Source organism: Sturnira hondurensis, unplaced genomic scaffold (genome assembly GCF_014824575.4).
Source record: "Sturnira hondurensis isolate 20B ecotype Veracruz unplaced genomic scaffold, ASM1482457v3 Scaffold0001872, whole genome shotgun sequence".
NCBI lineage: Eukaryota > Metazoa > Chordata > Mammalia > Chiroptera > Phyllostomidae > Sturnira > Sturnira hondurensis.
This window is the reverse complement of record NW_028074503.1, coordinates 30,614,485-30,640,856: the sequence shown is the minus strand read 5'-3', so window position 1 is coordinate 30,640,856 and position 26,372 is coordinate 30,614,485. Positions and strand designations below refer to the sequence as shown.

Here is a 26,372-nt window from a genome sequence, read left to right as displayed (position 1 = left end):
GAACTTAAAATGGAGATGAAGCCAGTGTTTCCAAAGGACCATAAAATAAGGAAATAAGTGTGATGTGTTGACCTGTTGTCATCAAAGAATTCTGACATGGTCGGTGGAAACCAAACACACTTCTACAAATTCCCAGGGACAAAGGCAATCGACTTTCCTGCAGGTTCTCAGTATGGTTTTGTGGGCTTGTTTTCCGCTATGCTCCAGCCTCAGATGCTTCTTCTTCTCCTGGCACAGAAGCTCCACTCTGTCATTCTTAATATTTTTGCTATACTTGGGGCTGTCACTAGTAATTTCCTCGTGGTTGGAGAGGCGAAGAGCGTCAGCCTTCCTCCGCCTTCCTCCGAGGGTCGCCAAGGCCCTGCCTAATTCCTCTGCGGGGGAACAGGCTTAATGAAGAGACGCTGGGATGACAAGAAGCCTGGAAACTTGGCAGCTAAGAAAGCTAGTGTTTGGGGAAGAAAGGAAATCAAAGGAATCCTCCTAGTGGTTGCTGTTATGGTGATGTTTGCATTGCGGGGCCCTGCTTAATATTTCCCGTTCAATGACACCACTGTGTCGTGAGGCTGGTGCTTTGGAAATGGTGAGTGGGATATTCAGTGAATTATTTTGTTCACATGCATGCAGCCGATGTATTTCGGGAGCACTCACTCTCAGCTCGAGGCTTTTATGTGCATTGCTTCCTGCCATCTCTCCGGGAGTCCTAGGAAAACAGTTGGATGGACAGGCGGCAGCAGGGGATTCCGGTGGAATCGGGTCAGCCTGAGCACAGGCGGCTGTCCTCAACGAGCAGGCAGAGGGTGTGGGCAGCAGAGGGGCCACCTGCCATGTTCCCTGGAGGTGGAGACTGATTTTCTGTGGAGAAGCCACACACCTTGGATAACTGCCCAGGAGAGAACACATCTTCTCACGGGGCTCCAGTCTTAGTGTGGCGTCGAGCACACTGGTTTTTGCCAAATCAGTACACTGGTCACATTCTACCCCCACAAAGGCTTCAGGTTCCCCGAGTTCCGGGTAGCCTCACTTATGAAGCCACCTAACCCAGCTGGTCCAGATTGAAGCCCCTCCACTGAACTTCCAAGGACGGGGTGGAGGGAAACAGCATTCTAGGGCCTTGCTATTCCAGGTGGGACCAGTAGCATCAGCCCACCTGGGAAATTATCATTAGAAATGCAGATGCTCAGGCCCCACCCCAAGCCTCCAGCATCAGAAGCTGCATTTTCACAAGACATCCCACGTGAGTCTCATGCACAGTCAAGGTTTTGTTTGTTTGTTTTTTAGATTTTATTTATTTATCTCTAGAGGGGAAGGGAAGGAGAGAAGGAGAGAAATATCAATGTATGGTTGCTTCTTGTGGGTCCCCTGCTGGGAACTGGCCTGCAACCCAGGCATGTGCCCTGACTGGGAATCGAACCGCAATCATGTGGCTCTCAGGCCTGCGCTTAATCCACTGAGCTACACCAGCCAGGGCTCACAGTCAAGTTTTTTAAAAATTTATTTTAAATCCTCACCAGAGGATATATTTATTTTTTTAAGCTTTTGTTTATTTATTTTCAGAGAGAGGAGAAGGGAGGGAGAAAGAGAGAAAGAAAAATATGAGTGTGTGGTTGCTCCTTGAATGTCCCCTAATGGGGACTGGGCCTGCAACCCAGGCATGTGCCCCGACTGGGAATTGAACCAGCAGACCCTTTGGTTCACAGGCTGGTGCTCAACCCACTGAGCCACATCAGCCAGGGCTGTATTTATTGATTTAAGGCAGAGAGGAAGGGAAAGAGAAAGAGGGAGAGAAACATCAATCTGTTGCCTCCCATATGTGTCCCAGCCAGGGAGCGAAATGCAGCCTAGGCGTGTGCCCTGACTGGGGATCAAACCCACAACCTCGGTGTATCAGTACAATACTGGGACCAACTGAGCCACCTGGCCAGGCTGCACAGCCGAGTGTTGAGAAGCACTGACATAGGGGCACTTACGTGAATGGGGAGCAAAGTGCCACCTTCCCTCCCTTCCCCAACTTCTTCCTATATGCCTCAGGTGCCTCCTCAAACACGTCATTGCTGCTGGCAGAGACGGATTTGGGGAGGTCACCCAAGGAGGTGTGTGGAGAAAGGAAGGGCCAACCCCATAGTGAAGCAAGTGCCTAGGTCAGGTCCTCGTCATTCCGGCAGCTGAGAGGGCTAGGGGTCGGAATCTCTCACCTGGGAACACCCTCTGCATGAAGGCAGGATACAGCATAATGGACACTCTTCTCCCATGCAGGGATGAGAAAGATGCCCTCGTGCCCCCAGGCGCGGACCTGGCCATCCATTAGCGTCACCTGGGAGCTTTACCAAAAGGCCACGTGCAATTCCACCTGCAGGCCCTCTTTCAAATGGTGTGGGCTGGATCCCAGGGACCCTGATTGTTGGAAGCGCCCAGAGGACTCTAGTGTGTGGCCAGGGCTGAAAACCACTGATGATGGGGACCCTAGAAATTAAATATAAAAAATTGGGTTAGAAAACTCTCGGCCTGCTCTAGCTGCTTTCCCCATTGCTGGTCCTGTCCCCCACCCAGTAACTGTCCCCCCCGTCTTGGCAACGGCCAGAAGTGGCAAGAGGTGGGGGAGGGAGAAAAGCAGTTCCAAGCAAATGTAGACTTGAAGATTTAGAACCCAGTGGCAGACAGGTCCTGTCACATCTACCCTGCTGCAGGGGGCCGCCTTTCTGATGGGGAAACCCACCGAAGCCCTCGGGGAAGGTGGGGGGCGGGCACCTGAGCTGGCTCACCTGTTACACTGCCCCCAGCTGCCACCACGGAGCCGGGAAGAATTACAAACATTGGTGCTGTCAGACTCCACTTCCACACAGTCTGTTACTTGTCTTTTTTATCTCCAGCTGTTTGTTTTTCAAATTTCCTCTTCAACGCCTTAAATCTCCATTTTACATCTTACCTGCCAGAGTGCCCACTGGGATTCTCATTTCGAAAGTTCCTGTCAGTTGCCTGAATGATACAAATCCATTATCTGAAAAAAAATTTTTAACTGATTTGGACTGAAATTTTAAACTAGGCAATCCATCAAACACCACTCGCATGCACACGTGTGCATGTGCATGCAGGTATGCATGTGTGTGTGTGTGTGGCAGTATGGGGCTTGAGGGGCATGGCAGGCATTTGCCTAGGTCCATTCCCAGTGAGCAGGGGTACTCCATGCCTCCGGTAACCAGACCCGGTCCCTGTGGGATCAAAGCGAATGTGCGATTCGGCAAACTTGAGGATTCACACTCCCCCACAGCCCCAGTGTTGCTACAGTCTCCCAGAGAGTTGCTGTTCTGCAGGAAACAGAATCGTTTCCTGTTATTTACAACTGAGACTGGACAGGCATACTGCGTAACATTTGGCGAGTTAAAAAAGATTAAGTAGAGCCCTGACTAGTGTGGCTCACTTGGTTGGGTGTCATCCTACAAAGCAAAAGTCTGTGGGTTCGATTCCCGGTCAGGGCACAGGCCTGAGTTGCAGGTTCAGTCCCTGGTCAGGGCACATTCAAGAGGCAACAGATTGATGTTTCTCTCTCACATTGATGTTTCTCTCCCTTCCTCTCTCCCTCCCTTCCCCTCTCTAAAAATAAATACATTTAAAAATCTTTAAAAATATATTAAGTGGCAATAAGACTAGGATTAAAAAATAATATCTACTGCTAGCTGAGTTGGGTCAAGATTTATCTTTTCACCTGAAGCAACTAGAAAATGGGTCAAAACAGAGGGAATGACGATTCTCACTCCCTGGCCGGCCGGCAGCGCAAGCCTGGGGTCCCAGAGAGAAGGGAGACGAGGTGAGCCCCACGGTTGCCAGCTTCCTGACAGGGCACAGTTTCCAGACCACAGAGGAGAGAATTTTTCTGGGAGACCCATCTTACTCCACTTAGTTTTTTAATAGCCGAGGTGACTCATGATGACTTCTGATGCAGTTGGCACCTCACTCCTGGGGGCAGGTGGGCACATCACAAGCCAGCACTTGAAGCACTGGAACGTTCTATGTACGTGTAAGGAGGCTTTTTTATGGGCCTTTGCTCAGTTTTAAAATGTTTCACAGTGGTTTTTTTTTCAGTTAGTCATTAAAAATCAGAACATATAAAACTGTTCAAGTATAAAAAAGGTGAAAAATGATCTTTTAATGCTGTTTTTCCATTTTCATGTCCCATGCTGAGTTGGAAAGGCATCTGGTCTGTGGACGATGCATGAAGCCGGACCCTGAGCCAAAGCTTTGCACTCACAGGGATCAAAATATCCCCTTGTAAGGATGACTCGTTAAATTTGAGAATCAGCAGGCCCCCTTTGGGTCGTTTCTCCATTGCCAAGGTCCAGCGGCTGCTCTCTGTGCTCCCAGGTAGGAGCTGTCATGACGGCCTGATTGTATTATGGCCCGTTTTTTTCCTTAGTGAGCAGTCAAAGCCAATGTCTCCGTCTTTAAATCCCCTGATCTAATCAAGAGCCCCTGAAATTGATGACCAGGCGGGAGGGGGAATTCGTGCCCACACACAACAGATAAACAACAGATAAACCGGATGCTGTGGAGGATATCAATCACGTCAGTGCGAAAACAAAAATAACAGAAGAAGCGCTGGTGAATCTTGAGGGGAGAAGGAGGCGGCTCAGATGTTTCTGTACCAATGCACAGATCAGGGATTGTCGACAAAAGTCAATTTGAGATCTCAGAGAAGGCATGAATTCTTCCTCATCAATAGGCTGAGGAATGCACCTTAGAAAGGAATATAACGATGGAAGGTTGTATGGTTTTTCCAAATGTAAACATCTAGTAAAAATCCTGCCATCTGGATATTGGCAAAACGATTCTAAATTTTATATGGATGGACGAGCAACAAAACAAAACAAACCAGAATGGCCAGGTCAATGTTGAAGGACATTGAACAAAATGTCAATTTTGTTCAATTGAGGGGCTGACACTCACGACTTCCAGACTTACCACAAAGCTACAGTAATCAAGGTGTGTGATATCGGTGGAAAAATAGACAAATGGATCAATGGAGAGGATAGAAAGCCCAGAAATAGACCCTGATGAATACAGTCAACTGCTCTTTGAAAAAAAAATAGAGGCAATATAATGGAGCAAAGACAGTCTTTTCAAAAGAGTGTTAAAAGCACACTGAATAGCTACATGCAAAAATATAAATCTAGGCATAGGCCTTTCACCCTCTGTAAAAATTAACTCAAAATGGATCATAGACCTCAATGTACCAGGCAAAACTATAGAAGTCCTAGAAGTTACTGTAGGAGCAAAATCTAGATGACCTTGGGTATGGCAATGTCTTTGTAGATACAACACCAAAGGCATAATTCATGAAAGAAATAAACGACTTCATTAAAATTGAAAACTTCTTCCAAGTGGAAGACAAAGTTAAGAGAAATAGAAGAGCCACACTGGGAGAAAATAGCTACAGAAGGTAAATCTGATAAAGAACTGTTGTTCAAAATATGAGAGGGGACCCCCAAAATGGGATTATCATCTGGAGAGTGAGCCCTCATAGTACAGTCTTCCCCTACTAGGTGAGTGTTCTAGGGACATGTCTGTATCAGTGTACCAGCTGGTGTTGTTGTGAGAGGCTGCCTTTGGCTTCAGTGATTTTTTTTTTCAAAGACTCAACACGTTTGCCCATTTCATGATGGGTGATTTACGAGCACACCCACCCACACTGCAATGAGTGTTCAGCAGTTTTTGACCCAAAAATGGCATGACCCCCATGCTCCATCCTCCCTACTCACCCGATCTCACCCCAAGCACCTTTTTTTGTTGTTTCTCCGGATGAAAAAAGTCCTCAAAGGGAAACATTTTGCCAATGAGGAAGAGCTGAAACAAAAAACCTCAGAAGAACTAAAAGGCATCAAAACTGACGAGTTCGAAAACTGATTTGAGCAGTGGGAAAAAGTCTCAGTCGGTGTATTGCATTAAATGAACAGTGCTTTGAAGGTGGCTGAAGTTTAAACAGGTAAAAATAAATACACTTTTTTAAATAAATAAATTCCAGGGTTTGAGGGGTCCCCCCATATACAGAGAACTCTTCAAACTCAATAACGAAAAACAACACAACAATGCAATTTCAAAATGGGCCAAAGACCTTAACAGACCTCTCACCAAAAAGACATCCAGATAGCAAATCAGTTATGAAGTGCTCCATGCCGCATCCTCAGGGAAATGCAAATTAAAATAACAATGAGATACCTCTATGCACCTGTTAGAAGGGCCAAACTCTGGAGCCCCGACAGCACCGAACACTGGGGAACGTGTGGGGCAGGTGGGGCCGCAGGGATGCTCAGTCCTCGCGGGTGGGAACGCCGAGTAGGAGGGCTCCTTGGAGGACAGTTCGGCGGTTTTTTACAAAGCTAAACCCACTCTTACCATATGACCCTTACTATTTACCCAAATGAATGGGAAACACCTCCCCACAAAAATCTGTGCATCGATATTTATAGCAGTTTTATTCATTATCAAAACTTGGAAGCAACCAGAATATTCTTCAGCAGGTGCATGGATAAACTATGATACATCCAAACGATGGAATGTTACTCAGTGCTAAGAAGAAATGAGCAATCGAGATGTGAAAAGACACAGTGGGACCTTAAATGCATATCGCTAAGTGAAAGAAGCCAATCTGAAACGGCTGCATACTGTGTGATTCCCAGTATGTGACATTCTGGGAAAGAAAACACTGTGGGGACGGTAGATGTCAGACGTGGCAGTGGGGGTGGGGGCGATGGAACTGCTCTGGGTGATGGTCTGGCAATGGCGGGGGCAAGTCACTACTCGTTCATCCAAACTCACAGAGTGCGTGCCACCGACAGCAAACCCAGATGGAAACTCTGGACTTCGGGCGATGATGTGTTAATAAGGCTCATAAACTGTACCAAATACACCACTGTGCTGCCGGAGTGTGGGGGGTGGCAGTGTTGACAGAGGTGTCTTTGTGGGGACTGGGAGTGTGTGGGAACCTCTGGTCCTTCATACTTGGTTTTACAGTGAACCCAAAGCTGCTCTAAGAAATAAAGTCTATTAAAACAATTTCTGCCACGTGGCAAAAGCTAACTGCCTTTAGGGAAACCATTAACCTGACAAGAGGCACATGTGGATAGTTCATGGTGACGACCAAAAGAGCACAGACGCCCCAAGAAAACCCTACAACATAGGGTGTCAGCGCAGACGGCAGGTAGAGGACGCTTCCCAGGCCCGCACTGGCACAGGCCATCACAGAGGCAAGGTCAAGTGTAAGGCCGACTTCTGCTCCCGAAGCTTCATGTGGCTAAAAGCAGTGCCTCCAGGAGAAAGTGTCCCTGTCATAGATGTGTCTGCAACAAGGCAGAGAAGCAGATTAAAAATTGAGGGAAAACATAGGTGTCGTTTCATGGCTGAAGATCATAAAAAGAATGTTCAAGAGGATTAGGAGGTTTAAAAAAATAAACAAACTGCCCTGGCTGGTGTGGCTCAGTGGACTGAGTGCCAGCCTGTGAAGCAAAAGGTCACCAGGTCAATGCCCAGTCAAGGCACGTGCCTGGGTTGCAGGCAGGTCCCCCATGATTTGTGGGTGTATGGGAGGCAACTGATGGATAGCTCTCTCCCTCTCTTTCTCCCTCCCTTCCACTCTCTCTAAAAATAAATAAAATCTTTGAAATAAAAAATAAATAAATAAACTCTAAGTATTGAAATTCAAGTGATCTTGAGGAAGAAAAAGGTAAAGCTCGATTTGATTAAAACTGAGCATCTAATGAATTTCTGACCCGCCTTAACACTAACTCTGGAGATGAGGAAGCTGGGTTGAGTTCGTTATAGACTGCATTTCTGGTGGGTGGAGGCAGGGCTTAAACCTCAGCAAGACCCCAATTCCAGTTTCCACTGCACGCCACCCCACCCCACACCTCCCACGAGAAACTGAAGGGAGCTGCTTAGCCAGAGGCGTGGAGGAGGGTGGCCCTTCGCCTGGAGTTCCAGGGCGAGACTAAGCTGAGTGTCCCGTGAGCCAGGCCAAAGGCAAGTCCAGGTGATGACGTAGGTGCTCAGGCCAAAACCAGATGCCCGTTAAGGAGACATTCACATCAGTCTGGTGTGGGAAATGGGGGTGGAAGTATGGCGTGTTTCTGATTTTGTTCCTGTCATACACATCTAAAAATGATTCCAGGAAAATGAGAAGGAAGCTGTGAACAATTGGGCATCCCAGTCACATTCACTCCCAGCTGATTTCAATGCAGGTGTTTCTCAGCGGTCCTTAGCCCTGGCTGCACACGAGTCCCACCTGGAGAGGGTTTGCTGAGTGCAGAAGTCCGGGCTCGCCATCCCTAACTCAGCGGTTCTCACCCCTTGCTCACCGGCAACAGCCAGACCCCCGGCACTTCGCCCCAATACTTCCCCTGCCCTGCCGTGCTGGGGACAGAGGCCGGTCCAGTGTGTGTGTGTGTGTGTCCCAGACAAGCTGTGTTTGTCTAGTGTTTACAGAAGACCCACACATTCATTGTCAAAGGGGAAGGAGTAGGATCAAAGGCTATGCGCCGGGAAACCAGATGCTCCACCACCGTTTTCAAGAAACTGAAGCTGATTCCCATAGTAGACACTTGCCAGTTTTCTATGGAAACCTAAACCGATCCTCAACCCAGTACAGCAAACACCGTTGAACTTCTTCCTGAGTGTCCTCTCCTAACGCGCTCATCTGTGGGCTGTCCGCCCCTGCACCAGGTGGGGGGGGGGGGCGGGGGCGGGGGCCGGGTTTTGAAATCCTCGCACCTGTTCTTACTTAGGCTTCCGCCTCCTGGGTGAGCCTCACTTGTCCGGCCAGTGACTACTGAACACCTTCTCCTGGGGTGCCGCTCCAGCGGCTGTGCAGTGGAAAAGCCGCCGCCCAGCCCTGTGAGAGAGCGTGTCCCAGGGGCACCGGGAAGCTGCCCGCGGGAGGTTCTCACTGCGGATCGACAGGCAGAGGCTCAGACGGAGCGGCGCTGACTTGGTAGGCTGGGTGGGGGCCTGGTTTTCCTCGCGGAGCTGCAGACAGGGAGGCTGCCCCTGGGCCCCCAGTTGAAAGGACCTGGATCCAGCACTGACTCCCATCACTTTCATTTTATAAAGACCAAGAGGATCTAAGAGGCCAAAAGAGATGGGGCTTTCTAGTGGCCACAATTAAATGGCACCGGCTGAGCACGATAGGGCTCCTCGGGGTCTTTGTAAAATTTATTTCGGAATGTTAGGCATGTTCAAAGAATTACCAAAGAGCTCCACCACCTTAACAGCTCCTTAGAAGTTTATCTTAACCGACTAGAGAACCCCAGGAAGATGATAAAATAATAAAATTTTGACCCAACATTTTTAAGTGCCACTTTTAGTTAAGAAAAATCTGTTTTTCGTAAGAAAAGAGTTTATTAAAGGGCACAAAAGAATGATGTTTTTAGAAAGTATCCTGTCAATTTTTTTTCTTTCACTTTCCTGATTTCGACAGGATGAGGGCCATTATTGCTGCCACAGCCTATTTTCGTAGAGATAAAGGCTGACCTGGCAAGCCACCCCCTGCGGTGCCTCCCGCTGCTCCCTAACCAAGCCAGGGGCTCCCTGGGAAAGCTGTTGCCCAGGGTTCCAGGGTGCGGGTGTGCACCGCAAACGGGAATGCGCAACAGTGGGCGATGTTTATGGAGTCCAGGTCGCACCAGTCGAGCACTGTGCTAGGAGCATTCGGTGAATCACCTGCTTATTACTCAGGACAACCAGGGAGGGGAGGGCCCTTCCTATCCTCTGTTGAGGCCTCTCAAGGCCCATAGGTGGCTGGGTGACTTCCTGGGATGTCAGACTCTTACATCAGGATTGGACAGACCACCATGAGGGAGGTGCATTGGCCAGTGCTGACGGCCAGGAGGCCACCATTATACTGTTTGGTGAAAAGAGGTCATTTAAAAAAAATTTTAAATATATTTTATTGATTATGCCATTATAGTTCTCCCACTTCCCCCTTCATTCCCCCCTCCATCTTGCACTCCCCCTCTCCCACCATTCCCCACCTTTAGTTGATGACCACGTGTCTCAAGTTCTTTAGATTCTATATTTCCCCTACTATTCTTGCCTTCCCCGTGTCTATTTTTTACCTACCATCTATGCTTATTCTCTGTACCTTTTCCCCCTCTCTCCTCCTCCCACTCCCCTGTTGCTAACTCTTGATGTGATCTCCATTTCTATGGTTCCACTGGCTGTCTGCTTAGTTTGCTTTTGTTTTAGGTGTGGTTGTTAATAACTTTGAGTTTGCTGTCCTTTCACTGTTCATCTTTTTTATCTTCTTTTTCTTATATAAGTCCCTTTAACATTTCATATAATAAGGGCTTGGTGATGATGAACTCCTTGAATTTGACCTTATCTGAGAAGCACTTTATCTGCCCTTCCATTCTAAATGAAAGCTTTGCTGGATACAGCAATCTTGGTTGTAGGTCTTTGGATTTCATGACTTGGAATACTTCTTTCCAGCCCCTTCTTGCCTGCAAGGCCAACAAAGACGCCGTTTTTGTAGGACGAAAGAGTGTGTTCGAACCCAGCGCTGGCCGCCCCTGCACTCCTTGTCCCTCTGCCGCTGGGCAGCAACTGCATCCCCAGGTGCACTGGGAAGGTGGGGCCAGGCCTGCACCTGTGGCGCCGCACCTGCGCTCAACCGCAGCCAGGGGGCCAGGTTTGACGCTACCTTTGGGGGGCCTCCCATTTGCTGCAATGCTCTTCCCCAAGATTCAGGTGCCTCATTCCCTTTCAGTTCTCTTAACTCCGCTAACGTCCCCCCTGCATGTCCCCCAGAGGTCTTCCCTGACCTGCTGGGAAAGCACGTGGTCATTCACCTGCCCCGCCCCCCCCCACCGTTATCTTTCCTCACAGCAACTGTCACTCCTGAAATCACGTGTCAGTTTGTCGTCTCTTCCTCCCACTGGGCTGCACACTTCATCCTGGCTGGCACTTTGTGAAGACGGTGGCCAGGACATAAGGGCCTGACAAATACTTTAGGGGAGGACTCTGTAGGATGCAAATAATTAACCACGGAGATGCCCGAGAACCAGCGGAAAGGGAGCAGCCCTTCCACCCTTATGTACTTTTTGCAGTTTTTGAAAGGAGTGCGCACTGTTTTGTAATTTATTAAATGCTTTCAAATAATTTATCCAACCATCTCAAGATGTATCAAACCACCAAAACAGAGCAGATTATGCTTTCCTTCTAAAAACAGTTTTTGGCTTTACTAGATATCAGATACACTCTAATAAATTAGAAACTATCTCTTTTCAAGGGCCTGTTTGTTTCCCCCAGAAATGCTACTGGGTTATGCAAAGAATTTTATTTTTGAAACTCAGACGTTACAAGTCTATGATGCAGACGATGCGCCGCCCCCATCCCACCGCAGCCCAGAGGTGGCTGCCTGACTGCAAAGGCGGGCAGACGGCCCCCCTCAGTGTCACGTGACCCCCATAGGGGCGGGCAGACTGAGCAGATCCAATCAGAGCCCACAAAAGCAAACAATCTGTATGGAGGAGTCATTTATTTGGACAAGACACAAACGTCTCCACATTGTTTCCCTTTTATACAGAAAGTGGAACATTTCGAATATATTAGTTTTTCTCTTTTTCAGTAGAATCCATTTCAATCTGGTCCCAGGAACCGCTTCTCATTTTAGGATTCCCGTTTCAGTAACACGTATGCACCCATTATGGCCAAAAGCGCATACTGCAGAGAAAACAGAATGGAAAATTACTGCGAGGTCTACAAACAAAGTTGATTCGTAAATGCGTTCAGGTGCAGTCTGTTCATGCTGGACCGAGGACAGAATCAAAGGGTGGCCTCTTCCCCTAGGCCTTGTTCTCCACATCAGCTGTTTGATGCCCCATTGTGGTTAGAAATCCAAAAATATACTGAAAGACCAAAGCCCCAAAACACAGCTAATGCACCACTCACTCCTGCATAGGTTTCCTATTGTTTTTCAAGTGTTTTTTTTTTTAAAAAAACAGACACCATTTTCACTCACAATTGGAAATTGGCATTACTGGGTTTATTGTACTTTTTTGGGTTTATATATTTCTAAAATAAAAAGCAACAAACACAGGTGCCATTTTAGAACACACTGTGAACATAGAAGATGTGAGAAGGTACTTTAAATACATAATTGAAATGATTATAGTCGACTACATATTTGTAGTCGATAACAAACTAGAAAAAAGAACAAAACATTTTAAACAAACGAGTCTTTATCGCTGTGCATGGAAAAGCTCCAATATTTTTTAAAGAAACACAACCCCACCACCTGGGATCTGCGGCGGGTCACCACGGTCCAGGGAGGGTCTGGCTGGAGCCCGGGGCTGCGTGAGATTTGAGGACCAGAGCACGTACCACAGAGAAGACCTTTAAAGTGTACTTTTGAGTGAGCAGCTTCATCACTGTCATCATGCAAAGATCAGAGGGGATGTGTCCCAAGGATATGTTTTTGAAGAAGCCTTTGAATACAAGGCCAAGGTAGAAAAGTACAGGGATCCGTGGCTGGTGTGGCTCAGTGGGTTGAGTGCCAGCCTTCAAACCGAAAGGTCACCAGTTTGATTCCCCATCAGGGCACGTGCCTGGGTTGTGGGCCAGGCCCCCAGCTGGGGGTGTATGAGAGGGGCAACCAATCTGATGTATCTCTTGCACATTGCTGTTTCTCTCGTCTTTCTCCCTCCCTTCCCCTTTAAAAGCAAATACATAAAATCTTAAAATAAAAACAAAAATACGAAAAAAAACCCCACTCACAGACACACATAAATTCCTACCTTGAATTTTGGATAGTCATTCATTATTATGGTGACCATACCAACGTATGGTAAAAACCTGCGAGATAAAAGGCGAGAAACATCAAATCTGTTTGCAGTGTGATCTCGACCTTTGAAAACACTGTCAATCAGCATTAGGAAACAAATCTCCCTTGGGAACGCCACCGAGATTGGGGCATCCAGGTAACTGTCACTCCCGTCTCAAAAGGCTTGCTTAGTGCAAAGTGTCAGAGCCAGCGGCCAGGACAATTTTCCCAGCAGGCTCATGATTTTGGCTAGAGATGCTACCTGTCTGCACTTGCTGTATTTCCAATAACAGAATTAAAATGTAGCGGAGCCATTTGTACACACGGGACGGGCAACTTTCATCAACCTGTTCTCTGCTCTTTAGTACCAAAGGGAAACTCAGAGAACCTCTCTAAAACCGCTGTTAGGGAAAGCGTTTCAAGTACCTGGGCAGCTTCCTCTAGAACCATCACCACTGTCATTCCACAGTGCTTTTCAGACATAACTAACCAACAGTGTATTGGGCAGTGAGTACAAATCAATGTGAATCTCGTAACTTCTGCCCAAACACGATGATGACCCCAGAGACAGGAGCTTCGAAGCACCAGCAGGCCGGCAATTAGACCGACAAAATTAATGGCACCCACGGGAAACAAGGTAACACACCCTGGGTCCCCTCCGGCCCTCTTTAAATCAGTACCTTCAACCTCCCAAGTATATAGTCCCTAAAACTACAGGGCTGACCTGCCGGAAGTCTCTCTCATCCCCCACAGGCATTCAAGAGGGAATGCGACAGAGTGAAATGGTTAAAAGGAGGCCAGAGACAGAAAAGGGTAGAAAGAGGCCCTACATCGGGGCATCAGACTCATTTTCACCAGGGGCCACATCAGCCTCGCCGTTGCCTTCAAAGGGCCGAATGTAACTTTAGGACTGTGTCAGTGTAACTGCTCCTTAACTGGGGGCAAGGAGCTCGGCGCTGCCCCTGGACAGAAACAAGGTGCTGGGCCGGATAAAACCAGGTGGAGGGCCGGATTCGGCCTGCGGGCCTTGCATTTGCCACCTGTGCCCTAAATTGTAATTTGATGACTGAAGCGGAACCTCAGAAAATGGTAATCTCTCCAGCCTCACACAGCCGGTGGGATTTTGATGCAGTCTTTAAAAAGGCACTTCTAACAGGGACTAAACATACAAGGGGCACCAAAGATGAGGAAAAGCGGCCATTTTTGGTTTTCTAATAAGAGGATATACCGTTTGCTGTCAATCAGAAGCAGAACTCATTGCTGGAACAATTAAGCAAAGATAATATTGAAAGACTTATCACAGAACTGTTTCTAATAGTGAAAAACAGGAAATCATCTAAACGGCCACCAGAACAGGAAGCCACGATTCCCAGGGGGGTGGCACGTGGTGCAGCCATTCAAAAAGAGACGTAGGTTCGACACCAAAAGCTATTTCCAACTTCCTGCTGGGTAAAAAAAAAAAATCAAATTCGTCTATGTAAAATTATGTTACATATGCGCCCACCTCTGCATGAGATACAGCAAATGCCTAGAATATTCACTGAAGTGGTAAACAGTGGCCGCCTCTGAGAGGATTCACTGTGACTGTCATTTAAGACCCACAAATAACTAATCTCTAGGTGAGGATTTATTTCAAAAATAGAATCTACCCCAGACATAAGGTAATACACTTGCACACAGCTTCAGACTTCAGGTCCTCGGTCAGTTCTGAGTCCCCTTTAGTAATCACGGTCCAACTAGAACCACGTACAGCTCTCCTGACACAGCCTACTTCTCATGAATGGTCCTGTCCTCATTTTCTGAACCTTCTCTGTCGAGAGGAAGGGGCTCACCCTCTGGCTCTTCCCACCACGTCCTTCCTGCCCAGCCAGTTCTGGCCTTCCTTGTACAGGCCTCTGTCGTCGACTTCGTTATTGTCGCCTTTGGTCAAGAATTTGATGTCTCCGTTATCTCTGGAAAGCAAAATATTGTCCTTTCAAAAGTGATTTTCGGCATAGCATCATTACAAAAGGATTAGCGTACCCACCACTGTACAGCCAGATGTGAGCATTTAGAATAGTGGCCTAAGATAACCTGATCTTTCTTGGTCTGAGATGATGGTTTACAGATAACCATTCGTCTAAAGCACAAATCCAATGAGACGTTCATAGACTTACATTCTGAAACACTCCAGTTACCCTGACAACCAAAAAGCAGAGCAAAGCGCAAGGGCACCAGTAAGGCAACAATTAGCTTCCAGCAGCTGTTTCCCTCTCTGAGTCCTCACGGGTGAACTTGTTAACATGGGTTATATTCCTCGTCACTCTAGACATGAACTTGATCTCGGATCACACCAATTCAAGCACAGGGTAAGTCAAATGCAGATGTTCTTCTACCTTCCATCAGACTTACATTTCCTTGCCAACGCATAGTGTGTTAATGCATTATTTTCTTCACCACTGAGCTAAGTGGCGTCCAATCCAGTTTGCAAAGAAACAGGAATCACAAGCGGCATAAAACCGGTGTGTTAAATAGACATGCGGGATTCATTTTAAACACTAAACTGGCGCTTACAGAGCCTTGACACTAGAAGCACAATATTACAGCATTACAGAGCCATAAAGAGTGTTTTCTTTCAATAGGCAAATGAAAAAAAACACTATTCTAATTTGAAAAAAGCTTAAAAGCCCACAAGGATTTGAAACTATACCAAAAGGAGCAAGCTGATTTGCAGCCCTGGTTTTAAAGGAAATCAAGGGGATAAAATCCAGGTGGTCTCTCACAGTTTGTGCAAATCACAGCAAGTTGTCATTATTTCCTCCCCTCTGAACAGTTTCTCATCTTTAGAAATCATTTTTCAGCCAGGGAGAGTACTGTCACATTGTGGCTGTGTGTCCTTCTTCATCGGGTAACAAGCAGAGATCAAGTGACATTACTGTATTAACCCAAATGAAGCAGGATCGTTCTGATGTGTAGAGTAAAACGAAGTGAATATTTTTAAGTATCCACATCTTTGGGGAAGCTGGAGGCAGTGCAGGGAATGGGGCACTAAATACCAGAAATGGACCGACAGTACGGCACACCCTCACCCGCCCCCCGGGATGAGTCATGTGCTGTTCAAAACACAAACACACAAACCTCAGTTTAGTTCCATAGCTCATGCAGGTAAAATGCTCCACTAAGCCTGCACAGGGTAAATGAATAACCAAGTATATAAAATACAACATTTTCATTGGTAATGTGATTGTAGTACCTCCTGGGAACAGTATATTTGAGCTAGAAGTAACTGCTTCTCAAAGCGTGTCTTGCATATCTTATTAAGTCATCACAGGCATTTAAAGGAAAAGCAAGGCTCTTTGGGGGTGGGGGAGAGAATTAATGCAGGATATGCAAGGACCAAGCCCTGGGATGAGTTGGGGAAAGGGATTTCTGTCCACCCAGGGCTAATATTACTGTTGACAATGCCAGTTGGTCCAAAGTAACAAATAAAACAAATGGTCACTGTCTGCATTTCAGAAAATAATTCTCATATCAAAATAATCCTCAATTGCAATGGAATTTTATTTCCCTTGGGACCCCTTCAAATAATCGCAATTATACCATAACACACCCCCCCTTACCATTCCCAAGTCCTTCGGTGAGTGTCAGCTCATTTAATACTTGTGACCACCCACCCGGTGGGTACCTGTGGGTGAACTATTACATTCCCACCGTTGAGCTAAGTAGCAGGTCCTGGGTCGCCCAACTAGCAAACAGCAGAACTAAGAACATAATTCAGTGCTTATGCACTTTCTAATCAACACAGAACACCACCAGAAAGAAGTGAAGTCTCTTTACTTTTCATGAACTTTGATTACTCTGTGAACTATTGGAATGTCTCGGCCTTCCACCTTGAAAACCACGATTTCGCCAGCTCTGATCGGGTCTTCCTGGGAGTTTGTGAGGAACAGAAGGTCGCCCCTGTGGAAGGCGGGCTCCATGCTGCCACTAGGAAGAAACAGAGCCACACCCAGATTACCCCGTGGCCACGAGGGAAGCATTTCAACTCATAACAGATATAACCATAAACATGAGTTCGAGTTTCAGCCATCATCAGTAGTCCAGTAGGTCTCTGAGCTAGAGGACAAGCCACAGTGTGTCCTCCTGACTCCACAGGGTGGCAACATGACGTGAGAAAGGACACGGTGTCTTCTTAGACTGACATCTGGGAAGGGCGCTCGCAGGCCCTCCTGCAGTACGTGTAGAGAAACAACCAAGAACAAGTGGACTCTTTGAAATAAAGGCTGCCATTGCTTAGCTTTAAAAAGTCCACACCCACACACACATTAGTATTTTCACTCAGAACCGCAGGCTGCAAGCTGGTGAATACTGAGGACAATTTTTCCACTTTATGGTGCATCCCCAGCACCCCAGACACAATGCACTTGTCCAAGGAATGAGATACAACAAGTGAACACACTGAGGAAAGTGAGCTATCCGCCAACCAAGCTGAGCATTGGGGAAAAGTTCGAACCAAGTCTTTGGACTCCTGCAATGCCATCCTTTCGACCATATTCTACAGAAAGCCAAATTCTAACCCACGTTTTGAGGTGGAGGTCAATCAGAACCCCTCATGATACAAGTTTAAACCCATGCCAAAAATCCTGGCTGGATTCAAAGTCAGCTGTAATCTACAGGAAGCTGAAATTGTCAAAGTAGAATTCATGTTACATATACTCACGCATTGTTTAATACATGAAAAAATAAGTAAGACTTAGCCATATGGCTATATAGGGCTCATGCAACCAATGATGAGCCAGTTTGTCGAGGACTGGAAGGGGGAGAATGAACCACGTCGGTGAAGAAACAGGGAGCTTTAAAGGAAACCGTGGGTTCACAAGGGCAGCAGCTCAAGAAGCTGGTCCCCCGTCCCTCTGAGTCTGGCCCCTTGAACTTGTCAGCATGCGGGGAAGGCAGCAAGGAGAAGCACAGAGGGGGCTGGCCCGTCACTCAGTGACAGAAACGCCTGCCTGTTTGGTACAAAGAAAACCAAGGAACAGTTTTACATGAGATCTTGAAAAACCAGTTAGTACACGAACAATGCATTACTACCATTCTATTAAATTGTCGTTTTATATGGATTAAAACAGCAAAATACAAAAGCACATTTTTTGCAGTGGAGCACTGACATGAACATGATAAAAGCTCTAAAATGTCTGTTGTAAAAACTAAGATTTTCGACAAAAGACAGAAACAATAAAATATTCTCATACTGGCATCAATAAAGAAGACTTTTACCCCAGTACAATGCCAAGTCCGGACTGTCATGCAGGCTCCCGCAAGGCGGCGCTGCTGCCCGGTCCAGGCGGCGGTGCACCGCCCATGGCACCTACCTCAGCACCACCACGATGGGGCTCTCGCTGCCGGTGAGGACGATCAAGCCCTTCCAGATCATGAGCGCAGAAGACACGATCATGGCGAAGTTTAAAACCTGGTAATAGAGCTGGGACGAGAAAGCCAAACCAGGGTGAAAACCGACGGCAGAGTACAGGCTCACCCTAAGTGTATGTGCTTGTTTAAAAAAATAAAAACAAAAACGCAAAGCTGTAATAACATGAAACTAATTCACACAAACCACAAAAGTAGGGAGTAGTTCCACGTTCGTCCATGTAATGAGCCTTCCTATTTCATCTCTCCTTTGGCGAGAGGAGAGGGAGGGGAAAACCAGAGTATTCCAGGAGACCTGCTTTGTTAGAGCTTTGCTAAGACCCTGCTTGCTTCTCTGGGACCCCCCAGAACCTTCAGCCCAGGAAGGGTCCTGCCACTCAACTTCCGTTGCCGGGAGCTCCGCTCTGGTGCATGGCGCACACGTCGGACCTGAGCACCTGGCACACACAGCGTGATCACCTAGAACCACCCCTTAGCAGCCGGGCAAAGAGACCCCAAGTGAGGTAGCAGTCCTACAGTACCAGCAATGAGTCGCTTCGCTACCTGAAAGTACACTGTAGAAGTCAACGAAACTTTAACACCTGCATGGTTAGCTTTTCCATAAACGGAAAGTCACGTGAGTCAATATGCAATTCTAAGCTGACCTTGCCCCACCTTAGACCACTGACATAACACACACAGGGTTGTCCTTGTCCCTTCCTGTCCCTCACGTGCTGACACACAAGGCTCTTTCTTACTGACAAGTGCCTGCCACACTGCCCATCCCAGGGGCCCAGGGGACAGGACAACACCTGAGCACCTCACAGAACCCTGCATGCGGTGCTGTGGCTGGATTGTTGGCCCAGGTGTCCACTGTCCTCCATGAGGCTATTGGGACAAAAGCCACTCTGCCTAGTACTACTAGAAATGTAAGCCCCTCCGGCCACCTGCCCTTCCTGTCCTGTGCAGGGCTCCTTACTCTGGTACCTGTCTCCTCTTCCTCTTCACCATCCCTAAAGGGGCCCAGGGTGCTCTGAAGAGCCACGGGGAGGCCTACCCAGCACTCGGGCGTCTCATTTCCTGGGCCTCCTGATCTCCAATGACCCTCTCCCTCCACCAGAGCCACCAGCCCTCAGCAGCATACCTGGGACTGTAAAAGTCCCACACCCGGGACTGAAACTGCCTCTAACCCCCTCTACCTGACCGCCTGGCCAGTCTTTTCGGAGACACAGGCCTGGCCAGTCCGTGAGTGTTGAGGACTCTGCAGCATCCATGATGAAGCTGTTCCTCAGCTCCCCANCCCCCCCCCGCCCCCGCTGGCTTAGGATTTGGGCTGGTTCTGGCTGTCAATCACCACTCCTCCTCCTGTTTTCTAGCTTCTACTTTTTGATCGATCTTTCCCGATTTCCTATCTTGGAGCAAAAAAGAAGTAAATGCTTAAAACTATTAGTTTTCCAAAGAAAGAATACAAGTGGTGAATAAACACTTAAAGTATTCAAACCAAATCCTGCCTCCACCCCTGTGGCCTCTGCCATTTTGCCCAGCCAATTTAAAGGCTTTTTGGGTTTTTTTTAACGCTAACGTTCAATCCTCGGCAAAGGCCCACCATCGTGGGGATGCAAGGCCCAGCAGAACCCTTCAGCAAGCAATTTAGTGTCTAAAGGATGTCCTTGGCCCAGTGATCCTACTTCTCGGAATTCAGTCTGAGATAAAGGCAGCGAGGGGACTGTGGCCAGGATATTTATCACAGTCGTACTTCTAACAACAGGAAACGGGAAGTCAACGAGCAACAACAGAGAAATGACCGAGTAAATGACAGCACCACTGCAGTACCTAAAACAATGCACACGATCTTTCAATGACACGACAAACACTAAGGTACGTTAAGTGAGAAGCCCCCAGATGCTAGGAGAGGCTATCTCGGTGCAGTGGAATTATGAATGATTAAATGTTCTTCTCTCAACTACTCTCTCCTCTTTTGTTTAAAGATTTTATACATTTATGTTTGAAGAGATGGGGAGGGAGGGAGAAAGAGGGAGAGAAACAGATGGGCTGCCTCTCAGTACACGCGCCGACAGGGGACCGGAATCCAACACGCGACGCCCAAGCAACTGAGCCGCACTGGTCAGGGCTCTCCTCTATTCTGTAAAATTCCGCCATGAGCATGGACGAGTTCCAAAATGGGGCGGGGGGTGGGGGGGAGTGTTTAAAGGCAGTGCAATTTGACAGGACATTACATGGTATCAAAATTCTCCTTTTGAAGAGTGTGGTGCAACATGAAAATGTATTCTGATGTGATACTAAGGTAGGAAAAGCAGAGCTCAAACCTCTTGCTAATATCACACCTGTGTGAAATTACGTCATTTGAGGTAATTAGGAGAGGGTGTGACTGAAAGTGGGGGCATAAAATGTGAATTAAAATAATGGAGGATCTTTTGATGCAATAAATGAAAACAGGAAAATAAATGTAGCTCAAAATTAAAGTCACACACCATTTTAAAAAACTCTTTGGCTATTGTCTCAATAGCAAATTATGAAACTATCATTAAATTCCCAGGAGGGCAGAAGAGGGGCCTGTGGCGCTGGGCAGTTTCGTGAGGTGGTGGGCGCACTGTTGCTTCTGCAGTGAGATCAGCCCAGTCCCTTCGGTCTACAGCACAGGCTCTCCATGGCCGTTCACTGGAAATGCCTTTCCCACCTACTCTGCCCGACCTGAAGGATTTGATAAATAAACTTTGTTTCATTATGAATTACAGGTCTGATTAGGAAAGCCCCAAGCCAAGGTTTTAAACAGAAATTGTCATTTTTAGAGAGGCTTTCAAACCATCAGGCTCCGCCCCCCGCCGCCGAAAAAAAGCACATTATAAAAACCTTGCCATTTACCTTATAAAGACTGGGGGTTATGAATACATTTTCCAGTATGATTTCCTATGTTTGAAATATTCAACAAGGGGAAGTAAAATCATTTCTTAAAAAAAAAAAAAGTCCTGCCCTGGCTGGTGTAGCTCGGTGAATTGAGCATGGGCCTGCGAACCAGAGGATCACAGTTCGATTCCCAGTCAGGGCACACACCTGGGTTTCAGGCCAGTTCCCAGCAGAGGACACACGAGAGGCAACCATACATTGATGTTTCTCTCCCTCTCTCCCTCCCTTCCCCTCTAAACATAAATAAATAAAATCTTAAAAAAAAATTTTAAAAAGTCCTTTACACAAGGTATCTATTTGCTAAAGAATCTGGCAATTATCCAAAAACCAACAATCAAGCGAAAGGCAGAAGCACAGGTCACAATTCCAAGACTATGTCTTTAAGGGACCTACTCGTCCGAGCCTAGGATGGAAATCCTGGAATTTAGAAACATAACTTTTTTTTATTATTGACACCATGACAGATGTACCCCACTACACCCCCCTTGACAAGCTGACTCAAACAGAGACAAGGGCACTCTGTTGCTGTTCAACTCTGCCTACCAGCTTTGTATGCCCGGCACCTAATAACGCAGCAGAGTCGAGAAGCAAGCCCACACTCGGACTTTGCCAACCAGTGATGGCACAGCCAACGCCTGCGGGTTCAAACAAACATTTGAGACCAGATATTCTGGCTGAGAGAGCAGCAGAAATGCCAGTAGCTGCCTTTCTTCCCCTCTTCTTCACCACAGAAAGAAAGGGGCCTTGTTTTTGCATGAGGCTCTGGCCTTAATGAAGAGCAAGCAGGGGCAGCAGAAAAAGGATGTCCCGCTTCCGCGATCGGTGGAGCATGCATGGCTGACAAGGTGTCACAGCATGCTATTTTGGAGGGGAAAAGAAGCAAGCTAAAGGACAAAGTTGAAACAAACAAAATAAAGTACCGAGAGGGGCTGATTTGAGCTTCTGAATCAGAAACTAGCAGAACATGGGCAATACAACAGCTACTAATAGGCCTTATCGCTGAGAGTGCGGGACATACAGCTTTCAAAATGGCTTAGGGACTGACACATCCCAGACCTTCTCTGATGGTCTGCAACTCTAATCATCCATAATCATACTAATTTTAGAGACACTTTTAAAACCTAGCCAATTAAGTCTAGATTTTTAAATAAAGCTCCGTTTCCTGGAGGATTTTGCGGGGACAGTACCCATGCTCGGGACATCAGCTGCTGGTTTTTCAAGCTAGTGATAATCACAGCCACAATTCATCTCAGTCACCGACACTCCCACTCATCAGCTCTGCACACCTAGCAACACCCAGATTCTAGACAGGGCTCATGAAATGCAAGTCACCAAACTCTCCCACATGACTGCACTAGTATGAAATTCTACTTGGAAAAAAAACATGCCCCCCCCCACAAAAAAAAACATGCCCAAAGGAACGAGTTGTGCCCTGTCAGGGGCACCACCAAGACACCCCTCAACACAGCAGGACAAATGAAACATGATGCCACCCAAACCATGAGAATTAATGCTCTTTTCAAAGACAATTACAACTCCCCAGAAGGAAAGTTCCATTTCTCTCAACACACTTTATTATTAGTATCAATAGAAGTATTAGGGTCCATTAAGATCCATCACGGTATTTGTGCCCTACAGGCCCCCAAAATTCTCTATCTAGAAGCCTAAGCAATCTCGTTTTTCCTGGAGGAGAGAGCTTCCTTTCCAGCCCTCTTTCTTTACATTTGAGGAGAACGACCTAAAGTCAGCGACACAGGCCATGAGCTCACTAAGGAGAGAGCAGAAGGAAGTTTCCTCCGAGGTAACAAAAGAGCGAAAAATCAACCCCAGCTGCCGAAGACCCCGTGCTAATTGCCTCCTATACACTCAAGGTGCAGTCAGAAGGCAGAATCTGAGAGAGGAGTTGGAGATACCAGAAAGTAACATAATATCGTAAGTCAATTATACTTCAACCAAAAAAAAAAAAGCAAAGAAAAAGAAGTTAGAGACTTCTAGAGTCCTTTCTGGAACGCTGACTTGGTGCACAGTGACTGAGCACCTCCTTTGAGTCCCCTCGGCACAAGGGGCTTTATTCAGTCCAGACGCACGGTCGGGTAAACACTTCGCAGAATGGCAAGAAACAGCTCTGGGAGGCACCACCGTACGGTTCCCATCGTCAGAAAGTTCCTTCCTTTCGCCCAGGCAGGCAGCACTCCTCTGGGCGTCAAGCCTCAGGAACTGCTCAGAGAGGTCTGTTCCCCCTTCCACCGGGCAGCCCTTTAAATACCTGCGGACAGCTGTCACTCACGGCCCGGTCAACTCTTCTCGCTTTCTCGAGCACACAGGACATTGACAGGACTAGATTTCATTTTCTTCCCTTCCTGACCCCACTCCCCTAACCAGGCTCTTGTCAGTGCAAGAAAGCACACACACGTGCCCACACGTGGGTCAGCGGATTTGAACCCAGGGCCTATGAGAGCCTGGCGCGACCGTCGCGGGGCGCTGTCCTTGCCAGAACGCTAACCCGGATGCCCTGCAACTGCAGTCGGCCCCGGCCCCGGCCCCGGCCCCGGCCCTGGACCCGGCTCCCGGGCGCGCCCCCCACGCCGGCCTCCGTTACCTGGCGCTTGTTCATCTTTCTCAAGTCCCCGAATATGTCCAAGCCAGACGCGGGGAGGGGCGACCCCACCGCGGCCGCGCGCACCATGCCGGGGTCTCAGGGCCAAGGGGGGCCCGCGGGCTCCAGGAGACACTGACAGCTGTGGAGCTCCGGCCGGGCCCCCGCCCACCAGCCCCGTGGGCTTTCTGGTCACGTGACCAGCGATTCGCTCAGGCTTCTGGGAATCGTAGTTTCGCGAGTCTTGGCCACCAGTGTACCTGGAAGGAACAGGGAGGAAGAAAACTGCCACTCCCAGAATTCCGCGGGGCAAGAATCTAGTCCAGTGTAGATCTAGGTTCCTAGGAGGGCTGCAATGGGGCTTAGAAGGCTCGTCCGACCCTTCTGAGGGGACTTGGGGGAGCGGGTGGTCCTACGTTTCGCAGAGATAACTCGGGGAACTGAGTACTCAAGAGCATCGGAATTTCCCAAGACTCTGGTCAGGCGCCAAGAGGACACCTAAAACTCCCTAGCATTTACCTAGCCGTGTATCTTGGCCATTGGATGACTCCTCGAGGAAGGCGGGGCTTTCTCCACTGGCCGGCGGGCAGAACTGAATCTGGGAGGAGCCTAAAGATGAGCTCCCGGGTGGGCGGGGTTTGAAAGAGGCGGGACTTTTGAAGCCTCTGAGTTCCTTGCTCTGCAAGGGTTGTAGGATTTGAATGTAAAGGAACAAGAGGACACAAAATGTATCCTCTTGTTCATAGCTGTGTCGCAACGGACAGTAATTGAAAGACTAAATAACCAATGAATTTAATATACGAGGAAACAGAGGCCCAGAAAGGTTAAATGACATGGCCAAGGTTAAGTGGCAGAGCCTGAAATAAAATGCAAATTTTAAAATGTGTAAATCCTGAATTACTACATTCCTAACCCTAGATTATCTTAGTTCATTCACTCACTCGTTTATGCATTATTTATTTCATTCATTTATGCACAAATATTTTTGGAGCATCTATTGTGCACCTGGCCCTGTTTTAGGCATCTGAGAAACATTGGTGAACAAAACAAGCAAAGATCCTTGCCCTCATAAACCTTACATTCCAGCAGGAGGACATATAAGGAACTTATACAGTACCTAGAGGAAATAAGAAAAGGCAGGTAAGAGGGATAAGGAGCTCTGGGGAAAGGGAACAGGTTGCAATTTAAAATATCCCAAAAGCTGACTTGCCATGAAGCTAATGAAAGGTGCTTTGAGATGCTTCATTTGCAAGGCCCCCTCCAAAGCCTTGAAGAAAAATGGTCACATGGTTTTGTAAAACTTTCAAAGCAAGATATTTGAATCACTATTGACTGAGTCCTGCTTCTTTTCATCCCAACTTCCTCACCATCGCACTTTCCCTCATGTTGGAGGACAAGGGTCATTTTGGGAATCTAGCTAAGAGAATTTGAGTTAGGGATGCATTTAGTATGAGTTTACTAGGTATATTTATGTGGTTCATGGTCATTTCCTGACATCCTGGTGTAGGAATGGCTTCTGAGAATACGGCCATGCACTGTGCCAACTCACCCGAGATCCTGGCAGGGAGTTGCACTAGAGGGGGCTTCCTGATATAAGGGTGTCCTATAGCACCCAGCCTTGGAAGCAGGTGGGTGAGAAACAAGGAGAAACAAGGTCTTCAAAGTATGGAGCCAGAAGCTAATCTGTGTGCAATTCTTTCAAACATCAGCTGTATAAAATTAAAGTGGAAGATACAGTTCTCTCCACTCCATCAGAACAATACAGTGATAGCTAAAATTAGCACTAAGAGTTGCTTGAATGATTATAGGTGGTAGTGAAGATGTTTAGATGTGTTCAGATTCTGGATGTATTTTGAAGATAGAGTCCTCAGAATTTTTGAAAGATGGAAATAGGGTACAAGAGAAGAAAGGCAGGTAAGGCTGACTCCAGGGGTTTTTCTCTCCTGAACAGCTGGAAGGATAGAGTTGTTCTCAACTGAGATGAGGAAAACTCTGGGCGGAGCAGCTCTGCAGGGGGAAAGTTAAGAGTTTCCATTGCTGTGACCGAAAAGCCAGCCCAGTATCCTCAGGCCACACCCTTTGCTCTGTCTCCAAGCCCCTGCTTAGGCTGAGCACTGCATCAGGAGCGATGCAGAAAGACACGGGGTGGAAACCCCTGCATATGGCCCAACCTGGGGAGAGTTATTACCTTTCATGAGCCCTTTTCCTCATCTATAAACTAAAAACTAGTTTGGTAGCAGCCATTTTGGAAGACAGTGTGGCAATTCGTCACAAAACTAAGCATACTCTTACTGCAAGGTCCAGCAGTGTGTCGCAGAACCCCACCCATGCTGTTCTGGAACAGCTGTGGGGTCCAGCTGCCACCAGGAAGCGTGGCTCCCAGAGCAACAGTTTGATGACAAAGGAAAGGGGTTATTTAAAGGTTATACAGATTCAGGATGGTGGCAGATTTCGGCTGTTAAGTCCCATTTCCCTTTAAAACACCCCACAACACAATTCTGCCTCCTTTGCTAAACTGGACCAGTTCCAGAACATGCCAGTCAGAGGTAACCGTCTTTCAGAAAAGCAAAAGTCTGCAGCCCAGCATTTCCGGTCGCAGTTCAGCATTCCAAGCATCTTCCACTAATTTGTGTTTGGTTGGGCAGGTCCTTGCAGTCCCCA

The 26,372-nt window shown here is 47.5% G+C and overlaps 1 protein-coding gene across 2 annotated transcripts; it reads right to left on the bottom strand.

Annotated features, from left to right (window-relative positions):
* Positions 1-11,502: 11,502 nt before the first annotated feature.
* SEC11C (SEC11 homolog C, signal peptidase complex subunit) lies at positions 11,503-24,117 on the bottom strand. Of its 2 annotated transcripts, XM_037035151.1 has the most exons (6): positions 23,715-23,916; positions 18,157-18,266; positions 16,622-16,771; positions 14,638-14,757; positions 12,780-12,837; positions 11,503-11,706 (listed from the first exon to the last, which is right to left on the bottom strand). In XM_037035151.1, the coding sequence occupies exons 1-6, from the start codon at positions 23,799-23,801 to the stop codon at positions 11,653-11,655; spliced, it is 579 nt and encodes a 192-aa protein (XP_036891046.1). In that variant the 5' UTR covers positions 23,802-23,916; the 3' UTR covers positions 11,503-11,652. The 2 variants fall into 2 exon arrangements, with proteins under 2 accessions (XP_036891046.1, XP_036891052.1); XM_037035157.1 differs by lacking the exon at positions 16,622-16,771 and having other exon boundaries at positions 23,715-24,117.
* Positions 24,118-26,372: the final 2,255 nt, after the last annotated feature.

Excerpts from the sequence above, each read along its gene's own strand:
- SEC11C (XM_037035151.1), bottom strand. The coding sequence starts at position 23,801 with ATGGTGCGCGCGGCCGCGGTGGGGTCGCCCCTCCCCGCGTCTGGCTTG. Across the intron at positions 14,758-16,621 it reads GTAATCAAAGTTCATGAAAA|AGATAACGGAGACATCAAAT; the intron begins GTAAAGAGACTT and ends TTTGCTTTCCAG. Across the intron at positions 12,838-14,637 it reads GTGGTGGGAAGAGCCAGAGG|GTTTTTACCATACGTTGGTA; the intron begins GTGAGCCCCTTC and ends TTTATCTCGCAG.